We start from the raw sequence: 10,176 nt of genomic DNA, 5'->3' as shown, positions 1-10,176 counted from the left end.
GGTAGCGAGGCTGAAATGCACGTGACCGCCGCCCCTGTGTCTACCAGCCAGGAACAGGGAATCTTGTCTACTGTCCCGCCCACATGCAGCGATTGATTTCCCGGCTGGCCCGCACTCAGCAGAGAGGGACCAGCCGCCTTCAGTTTAAAGACAGCGGACAGTCGTGCTGCGTATGTCCAAACTCACGACAGCGCCAGCACATGACCGGGCTGGCCCGTCCCCGGCCGCGCGCCAGAGGTGCGCGTGTGCAAAACCGCTGAATATGCCCAGCTTCTCCACAAGTCCAGCAGACGACGCGGCTCATCGCTCCATGCTCCATACCAGGATCAGCGTGCCCCCAATGTGGCTCCTGGCTCCGTCCCTGCCCACCCGGCGGGCCGGCGCCGGCCGCCGAGTCACGTGCTGGGGTCATGCTGCCACGACCCGCTCGCGGCCCCGGGGCGCCTGCAGCCCCGCCCCGCCGCCATGCGGCGCCCACCCGGCCGCGACCGACCGGCCCGCGGGATGGAAAAATACGCGCAACATGCTCCTCCCCCGGGCTGCTGCACCCGCCAGCAGCTCCTGTTATGACATCACGAATTGCCAGAACGGAACGGGACAGTTCAGCGACCTCCGTTCTCAACTTTGTGATACTGTCTGGCTCACACACAGTCTGACCCGCCGGCTCCAGACTGCCAGCAGAGTTCCCTATGATCCCCACAGCACAGGCAGGTTTGGGTTTGCCGTCTGCGCCCGCCATCGCCTCGTCAATCTGTTTTGCACGGGCTGGAAGGTTCTCGACATCCAGGTCGGGGCATAGTAGCCGCAGCTGAGCAGACACAGTCGCATTGATACCGTCGAGAAACCGAGATTTTATCAGAGCCTTGGCGACAGAAGTGTCCGCCTTGGTATCAGGAAAGGCGTTCACGAACAGAGACTGCAACGCAGCCAGAAACATACCGTAAGTCTCGCCGGGAAGTCTGGCGCGGGTCCCGAACGCAGTCTGATACGACCTGGTGGAAGCTCCAAACTCTCGCCGTAGAGCAGCCTCCAGCGACGCCACCGAGCTGGTGTCGTCTTCCGTCAGCGAGTCCATGATGCCGATCCTCGAGCCCAGGCCCAGCAACGCCTTACCGATCGCCTTTTTCTCATCTCCCACTTGCAGCCGGTACGCCTTCACTTTCCGCATGAACGTATCAAGTTCCTCCCCTTCACCCCACACCACACGGCTGTCCCCATGTCCATCCATCGCGACTATCGCTGCCACCAGTGTGACGGTCCGCCCCACTCACCGGTCACTGTAGTACTGATGCTCCGCCGCCGCGCTGACCCGTAGGTCAGCTGATGTCCGACCCGTCCACCAGAGGCGCGCCAGTCGCCCATAGGCGCGCTCAGGTATCCCAGAACCCCACACAACACCACAGGGGTTTCCAGCGCGGGAGGAGTGCAGCCGCTGCCTGAAGCGCCACTCTGCTGCATCATGCCCGTTTCGCGGGAAGTTCTGCTTTGCCTGCGGAAGGCGGGGCCACATCAGAGCTGCTTGCGGGAGATGGAGCCAGCAGCATCTGCGCCAGTTGTCAGCCGATGGGGAGACGTCAGCTGCGGCGGCACCGACGGAGGAGGACTCGAGTGACGTGCTACCACGGCCGCGCCGGGAGGTGCCGGCCCCCGAGAGTAGTGAGATGTGCGATGAGGCATATGCCTTGTTCAGTGTGCGGCCAGGTGTGTGCGAGCGGCGGCCGCCGCTGATGGTGAGAGTGGGCCTAGACGGCCGCGCGGTGGATATGGAGCTGGACACGGGAGCCGCGCTCTCCGTGTGCTCCGACGCGGTGTTTCGACACCTGTGGCCCGACGGAGGACCAGCCCTGGAGCCGTGCGGTGTGTCGCTTAAGACTTACAGCGGTGAGTTGCTGTCCGTGCGGGGGCAGGCGATGGTGAACGTGGAGTACGGCGGGAATACGACACGCCTGCCACTGATCGTGGTGAAGGGGAGCGGGCCATGCCTGTTTGGCCGTAACTGGCTCAGTCACATCCGGCTTGACTGGCCCTCAGTGTGTCGCGTGGCGCCGCCGTGTTCGGTGCAGCCCATACTGGAGGAGTTCCCGGAGGTGTTCCGGGACGAGCTGGGGTGCTACCGGGGCGGTGAGGTCACCATCGATGTCGACCCGGACGTGCAGCCGCGCTTCTTTAAGCCGCGCACGGTCCCGCTGGCTTACCGGGAAGCTGTCGACAAGGAGCTGGAGAAGCAGGTTCAACTTGGACTGTGGGAGCCGGTACGTCACAGTAAGTGGGCTGCTCCGCTGGTGGTGGTCCCCAAAGCGGAAGGGGGGATCCGAATTTGTGGGGACTATCGGCTCACAGTAAATCGCGCAGCGAAAGTAGAACAATATCCCCTACCGCGGGTCGAGGAGTTGTTTTCAAAGCTGTGTGGCTGCACTGTGTTTTCAAAGTTGGACCTAAAGAGCGCGTACAACCAGCTTGTGTTAGACGAGAGATCTCGAGAGTATCTGACAGTAAATACCCCCAGGGGGTTACTGAGGCCACGGCGTCTGAGCTTTGGCTACGCGTCGGCCGTGTCACTATTTCAACGCACGATAGAGACTCTGCTGGGTGGTATCCCGGGAGTGGGAGTGTTCTTGGACGATTTGGTTGTGGCTGGCTCCGACGAGGAGAGTCATAATTCCGCCCTCCGGACCGTGTTGGGACGCTTGGCAGAGGCCGGTCTGCGCGTAAATGTGAAAAAGTGTAAATTTGGGGTTGACAGCATGACCTACCTGGGGCTAAAGATTAGCCGTAACGGGGTGGAGGTCACAGATGAGAAAACTGCAGCGATCCAGGCTGCTCGTGCGCCCAGCAATGTCAGTGAGTTGCGTCATTGGCTCGGGCTAGTTAACTACTACGCCAAGTTCCTCCGAGGCCTGGCTAGTACCCTGGCGCCGCTTTACCGGCTGCTGCGACGTGGCCAAAAGTGGCAGTGGGGCACGGCAGAAAATGACGCTTTCAGGGCTGTCAAGGTGATGCTGGTGGAGCCGCCGGTGCTGGCTCACTTTGACCCTGCCTTGCCGGTGGTGCTGGCGTGTGACGCCGGACCGGCGGGCCTCGGTTGCGTGCTGAGCCAGGTGACTCGCGACGGAGAGCGACCTATCGCTTTCTATTCCCGTTCACTGAGCGATACTGAGACCCGGTACTCTCAGACAGATCGAGAGGCCCTGGCTGTTGTGACGGGAGTTAAAAAAATTCATTATTTTCTGGCCGGACGCACGTTTACAATCCAAACAGACCACAAGCCCCTCCTGGGGCTCATTGGTGAGCAGAAGCCGTTGTCGACGATGACGTCGCCTCGCATGGTCCGGTGGGCACTACTATTAGGTGCATACGACTACCGGCTCGAATATAGACCCGGGACTAAGCAGGGACATTGTGATGCTCTCAGCAGGCTGCCACCGGCCGGTGCGGCGCCAGCCCGTGTTCCCGTGCCGGCCGAGGTGGTCCATTTGCTGGAGTTTATGGATGCGTCACCTGTGACCGTAGCGCAGATCCGACTGTGGACCTCTCGAGACCCGGTCTTATCAGCCGTGTACCGGTGTGTACGCGACGGAGGCTGGGAAGTAGAACAGGAGCTAGGTCCCGATTTTCAGCCTTACAAGTGCCGTGTTGGCGAGCTCAGTATACAGGAAGGTTGTGTGCTCTGGGGGTCACGTGTGGTCATCCCGCCGCAGGGTAGAGCTGCCGTGTTAAAACTGTTGCATGAAGGACACCCGGGAGAGAGCCGTACTAAGATGCTAGCACGCATGTATGTATGGTGGCCAAAGTTAGACGACGATATTAGCGAGAAGGTCAGAAGCTGTGATCGATGTCAACAGCTGAGGAGCAAAGCTCCCCCGGAGCCCCTACATCCGTGGCAGTGGCCCTCACGGCCATGGGAGCGTGTCCATTTGGATTATTGTGAGGTAGAGGGTCGGATGTATTTGATCTTGATCGACGCTCATTCAAAATGGATGGATGTGTACCCTTCTAGGCTATCGGATTCTGAGGTCACCATTGACAAAATACGACTGTCATTTTCAACCTGGGGTATGCCAAAAGTTTTGGTCACCGACAACGCCCAGTGTTTTGTGTCGCAACGGTTCGAGAATTTTTGTAAGATAAATGGTGTTCGCCATCTCACCACACCGTGTCTGTCCCCAAAGTCGAACGGTCTGGCGGAACGGGCAGTCCAAACTTTTAAAAAGGGCATTTTGAAACAAAAAGTAGGGTCTGTCGATACGAAGGTGGCCCGATTTTTGTTTTCTTACCGCACAACACCCCAAAGCACAACAATGCGCACACCAGCAGAGCTGTTCTTAGGAAGACAGCCTCGCATTCATTTAGACGCGCTGGTTCCCGATATAGAGCAAACTGTGCAAGGTAGGCAATGTGCGCAAAAAGAGTACTGTGATAGGCGAGCACGCGATCGTGAACTGTCAGAGGGGGACAGGGTGTATGTGTCAGCTGTTGATCGGCTACGTGGGCTGGAATCATATCGGTGGGTGCCTGGACGTGTGTTAAGCCGTAGCGGTGTGAAGTTCACGATTGAGTTAAGTGACGGTCGCATTATTGTGCGGCATGCCGACCAGGTCCGAGAGCGGTTGGGTGCTGAACCGGTGCCGGGAATTCCTAACTCTGGAATCCCTTTCAGCCGCCCCGCGCCTGTGATGCCGCCGTGTGTTCCGGTGCCCGTGCCGCCGGTCCCGGTGCCGGCTGTGGCCCCGGTGCCGGCTGTTCCGGCGGCAGCCGAGCCGTCATCTCCGCGGCGCCGGTCCCCTCCGGCCCCGGAGCCCGTGGAGCGGCCGGCGGCCGATTCTGCTGGCGCGGCGGCTCCCGTCTCCGACCCGCCGGACCCTCCTAGATATAACCTCCGGAACCGTGCGAGCCTGCGACCACCCGATCGATACTGACATGTTAATGTGCGCGATACAATTAAGTTCCTACATTTGTACCGCGCGGATGTTCGTGAGCAAGGGGATCGTTTTGTTTGTGTTTGTTGCGGTGACGGTCCTGCTATCAAGGATGGCGTTTGTAACCGGGGTGGAGGAATGTAGTAAAGTGACCGTGTGTGCTGCTGGGGTGCACCATGCTGGTGCACCCGCACCGGCCGGGCGACCGCCCAGGTGCACCGGGCCGGTGCCATATCGCCGCAGGCCGCCCCTGGCCTTGCCTGTGTCGTGTCTGCGGCCGCCAATACAATCAGTCTAGAACGGGAACGCCGAGTTTTATCATAGCCTCTGGAAAAATATTTGGTCACAATGTGTAAAATTGATGGCCGGAGGGGTCCTGAAAGTTTCGTGACGATATCTGCACTCTGCAGTCGTTTAGGAGATATCTACGGAAAAAGACAAGGAGCGTTTCGCCCCCCCCCCCCCTACGGGGCGCGGGTTAAGAACGAACAAAATGGACGTGAGCGATGGGCAGCTTTCTGTTTACTATTGGGACTTGAAGCAGTTTGGTGCTTTTAGAAAAATGACCACTACTCTGCTGAAATTTATGTGTCACAACAACCAGCGATGGACGGGTCCGTCCGTACACCGTTCACAAACAAAACATTCGGAGGGGGATCAATATATGACAGCACAGCACTGTCGCCATCACAATATATGCCGTTGCCGGGCCATTGAGAGCCACCCTGGCGACCAGCAGACCACGCCCGGACGCCACACAAAGGTCCCCGGTCTCCAGCACTGCCGACCGGCCGGCCGCGGCAGCAGGGCTCTCCGTCCGAGCTCCACGAACTGCCGCCATGGCCACGGGCGGGTCCGCCGTGGCCCCAGAGAAGAGGGCCTGGGTGACCCCCAGTTCCAGAGCCGCAGCGGTCTGGGTGACCCCCAGTCCCCGAGACACGGCGGTCTGGGTGGGCCCCGAAGACACGGAGCCCGGCCCGTCGGCCGGTCGGTTCGAGCGGTCCGGTGCGGCCGTCGCCCTGCTGCGTCTGCTGCGTCTGGCTGCCCTGACGGACGCCCCCGGCCGGTCACAGGGCCACCGCCTGGCCCACGGCCTGCTGCTGCTCGGACTCGACACCGCCGCCATGGTGCTGTGCGTCCGGAGCGATGTGCAACTGTTCATCCAGTGGCTGGCTGAAGGTATGCCTATCACCGAGGCCGCCGTGTACACCAATTACACGGGCGTCAGCTTCGTCATCTTGTGGGCGTCGGTGGCCCTCGACGTGGTCGCAGGGCGCCGTCGGCACGGTCAGGTCATGGTCACATCGAAGCGCGTCCTCGCCCGCGCCGCAGCTCTGTCCTGCTTCAGGACGTCCAACAAGACACTCATCAGGCGGAACTTCTACCTGCTAGCCGCTGTCGTCATCGTGAACATCTACACCGTTTGTTGTACCTTTTTCCTATTCTTTAATGTTGATGATATTTCCCACGCATCTACGAAGGATATCATACATTTTCTTTCTTTGACTGTCATCGACTGCGCTAACCTCCTGGTTTCTATTAAGTTTGCGCTGTCTGCCCTTGAGCTGCTAGCCGGCTATCGGGCTGTTGCCGATGAATTGAACGACATTTGCCAGAAAAAAAAAAAACGGCTGCCAAGTACCTCCGAACTCCGCCAACTGCGAGCCATCTACGTCGAGCTTTCGGAGACGTTCTCCTCTCTCACGGACGGCATGTCTGCCGAGCTGGTCGTCAACATGTGCTACTTCGCCCTGTCCTCCATCTCCATCTGCGTGGTAGCCATCTGTAGCGTCCTGAAGGGCACCATCACCAACGAAGCCCCATACGTGGTCCAGTTCTTACTGCGCGCGGCGCTGGCCGTGCTGCTGCCCTGTGAGCTGGCGCAGCGCGTGCTGAACGCCGCCCACCGGGCACACGGCCTGCTGCTGAGGCCGCAGCTGCAGCTGCCGCCGCTGCAGCACGAGCTGGGTCTGTTCCGGGAGTCGGTCGGCCGCGACCTGGCCTCGCTCGGTGACCTGGGTCTGTTCCGGCTGCAGCGGTCCTCGGTGCTCTCCATCTTGGCCACCATCGCCACCTACATCATCGTGATGGTGCAGTTCCTTGTCACAGAGCTGGCCGCCGCCTAGACGGCACGACGGGCTACGAATCATCTTCGCTTCTAACTGTCTATGTAAAGCTAAGAGAAGGGGCTGCAGAAGTAAGAGCTGCTGGTCAGTGGCCAGCAGCTCTTTAAAAGATACTGTGCCAGCACCTTTTTACGGAGCGAGCGAAGCGAGCGGAGTCTTATGTAGAATAACGGAAATTTCTGAGTATTGGTCACGCTTTTGCGAAGCTTATATCTCCGCAACCACTTGACCGATTTACATACGGTAATTTTTGTAGGGTAGCTTCATTCCTTCTACCAAGTATTGGATTATTCCCGATGCATGTGGGTGACCCCTTATGCACGTGCCACGTGCAAAACAAAGAGGTGTCAGTTTTGTAACAATTGCAATATCTCGGTAACTACTGGGCCGATTGCGCTGAAAGTTGGCATGAAGGTAGGCACCCACTAGGCAATGCATATCCATGTGCCACAGTTGGGGTGCTGCTGCATGTGCGCACGTGCAGGGGTCGATTCCAGATCTCGAGAACGGCTGAAGCGATTGCGCTGAAATTTGGTACGTGGTTAGGGACCGGTTAGTAGGGTGCCGTGCACAAGTCAGTTGGGACCCATTTTGCACGTGCAGGGTGCCGCTTCCAGATCTCGAGAACGGCTAGGCTGATTGCGCTCAAATTTAGCACATCGCTAGAGGCCGGTTAGTAGGGTGCAGTGCACGTGCCCGCCCCCTCCCCGCTCCTTTGTGTAGCGCGGGACCACTGCCGCGCCGTCAACCTTCTTTACCTCCTTGTTTGCGGTAAAGTCCCGTTGACGTCGCATGTCAGAGTTCCTTCGCCTCCTGACCTTATCCTCTGTGTCGTGTTTGGCTGATATTTCGGCCGATCCCCCGCTGGTGGCTCCTTTCTCCTCTCGTCCGCTGTCCTTCCCACCCGGGAGGACGAGAGGAGCCCCCGCCAAACCCGCCAATTTTTTTTTTTATTTCTCAACCTCCTATACATTAGTGAGAGTTTATAATACCAACAAAAAAATACCAAAAACATTCAGATTGGAATACCAAATACCAAGTTGGTATAGATTTGGTGTCGGTATACCAAAATTGATATCCAATTGACATCTCTAGTATGTGCGATCCTCCGCGACCGTCCCCCACCACGCTGCTCGCCCTCTCGTGCGACTCGGCGCCCCACCACTACCGTAACACCGCACCCTCCTCAGACGCATTAATCAGCGTCGGCTAGACGGCGTCCCCAGGCACGCAACTGAGTCGCGCCGCGTCCAGCCGGTCGCGTCCCGCTAACTACACGGAACGAGAAACTGCACGTACCTCCGCCGTGCGCGCATATTCGCGGTGACGTTGTGGTTACTCAGGAGCGCGCTGAAAACTTCGTGTTGTTCAACATTTTGGACAAAATTGGTAACAGCGGCACATAACTCGAGAACCAACACAGCCACAGCGCCGCGGAAGAGCGCATCCGATAGCACTTTTAACCCTCTTTCCGGATTGCGTCCACGGATTTGACCCCAGGCCCACGGTTTAGTCTCTAGAGGGCAAAAAAAAAACTACAAAAATAACTGTTTTTAGGAAAATGTTTTCTCAATCCCCCTTGACTCAATAGAGCCACGACATTACATACTTTGCAAGCATCGTATTCCTCTCGTCGAGACGCGTCGAATAACCATAAGTTAACTCCTAAAGGTCAACTTGAAAAATCGACCCCTGCTCAAGGTCATTACCCGACCGGAAAAAAGGTCATGTTGTATATCCGTCGATCCCGGCTAACCAGCCGACCACTCCCGGCTGACCAGCCGACCACTCCCGGCTCGCCAGCCGACCACTCCCGGCTGATCAGCCGACCACTCCCGGCTCACCAGCCGACCACTCCCGGCTCACCAGCCGACCACTCCCGGCTCACCAGCCGACCACTCCCGGCTCACCAGCCGCCCACTCCCGGCTCACCAGCCGACCACTTCCGGCTCACTAGCCGACCACTCCCGGCCGTACCAGCCGAATCACCCGACCACACTCTACCCCCATCGAATCACTGTTCCCCAGTCATGCTCACTCACCTACCACGTCCTTCCTCTTCTGCTTCCCGTCCAAGCTGGTCCTAAAAAATCCACTGGTCGCTCGATCGTCCACATTCAATTGTCCCCCCGTTAGCACTCTACACCCCACGGCGTCCGTCCGCAGACTGTGCTCTCCGTCCCCGCTATCCCCGCTCTCCCTGCCCCCGCGCCCCTCCCCTTCGTTCCCTCGGCACGCACCGTGCCCGCGCCCTCCCCGCTCCTTTGTGTAGCGCGGGACTGCTGCCGCGCCGTCAACCTTCTTTACCTCCTTGTTTGCGGTAAAGTCCCGTTAGTTGGAGGTACCCCTCGCAATTTCGCACGTGCAAGGCTCACCCTCTCGCTCGCTCCGTTGGTCGCACCTAAAGGCGTTTTACTGGTCGCTAATTACGGAGCGAGCGAAGTCTTACGTAGAATAGCAGAAATTTCTGAGTATGAGCGGCCGGCAGGCCGTAGTCACGCTTTTGCGAAGCTTAAAGGCCTGGCTACACTATGCGTTTTCTGCGTGCGTTTTTTGCGGGTTTGCGTTTTTTGCGTAATATCGTTCTGGAAAAAAGTTATAAATAATATAACTTTTACATTAGTCATATACAGAAGTTAATATAACTCTTATATTAACTGAAATTTAATATAAAAACATCACAAAAAGCGTAATATCGTCTTTTTTCTAGAACGATATTACGCAAAACACGCAAACCTGCAAAAAACGCACGCAGAAAACGCATAGTGTAGCCAGGCCGCACGCAGAAAACGCATAGTGTAGCCAGGCCTTAAGGCCTGGCTACACTATGCGTTTTCTGCGTGCGTTTTTTGCGAGTTTGGGTGATTTGCGTAATATCGTTCTAGAGAGAAACGACATTACGTGTTTGTTATATGTTTTTCATATAAACTTTTAATTAATAGTTAAAAGTTTTATTAACTTTTATATAAATATTACAGAGTAATATTAGGTATAACTTTTTTCTAGAACGAAATTACGCAAATCGCGCAAACTCGCAAAAAACGCACGCAGAAAACGCACAGTGTAGCCAGGCCTTTATATCTCAGCAACCACTTGACCGATTTACTTGCGGTAATTTTTATAGGGTAGCTGTA

At 57.3% G+C, this 10,176-nt stretch overlaps 1 protein-coding gene across 1 annotated transcript; it reads left to right on the top strand.

The window, feature by feature from the left end:
• Positions 1–1,420: 1,420 nt before the first annotated feature.
• Positions 1,421–5,223, top strand: LOC122372091 (uncharacterized protein K02A2.6-like). The gene is made up of 2 exons (XM_043348964.1): positions 1,421–2,262; positions 4,658–5,223. The coding sequence occupies exons 1-2, from the start codon at positions 1,662–1,664 to the stop codon at positions 4,672–4,674; spliced, it is 618 nt and encodes a 205-aa protein (XP_043204899.1). The 5' UTR covers positions 1,421–1,661; the 3' UTR covers positions 4,675–5,223.
• Positions 5,224–10,176: the final 4,953 nt, after the last annotated feature.

This window comes from Amphibalanus amphitrite, unplaced genomic scaffold (genome assembly GCF_019059575.1).
Source record: "Amphibalanus amphitrite isolate SeventyFive unplaced genomic scaffold, NRLGWU_Aamphi_draft 001316F_arrow, whole genome shotgun sequence".
In the NCBI taxonomy this organism is placed as follows: Eukaryota; Metazoa; Arthropoda; class Thecostraca; order Balanomorpha; family Balanidae; genus Amphibalanus; species Amphibalanus amphitrite.
Note: the sequence above shows the minus strand (reverse complement) of the source record. Positions and strands in the feature narration are given on the sequence as shown.

Bases quoted from the DNA above. Each gene is read 5' to 3' on its own strand.
- LOC122372091 (XM_043348964.1), top strand. From the start codon at position 1,662: ATGTGCGATGAGGCATATGCCTTGTTCAGTGTGCGGCCAGGTGTGTGC.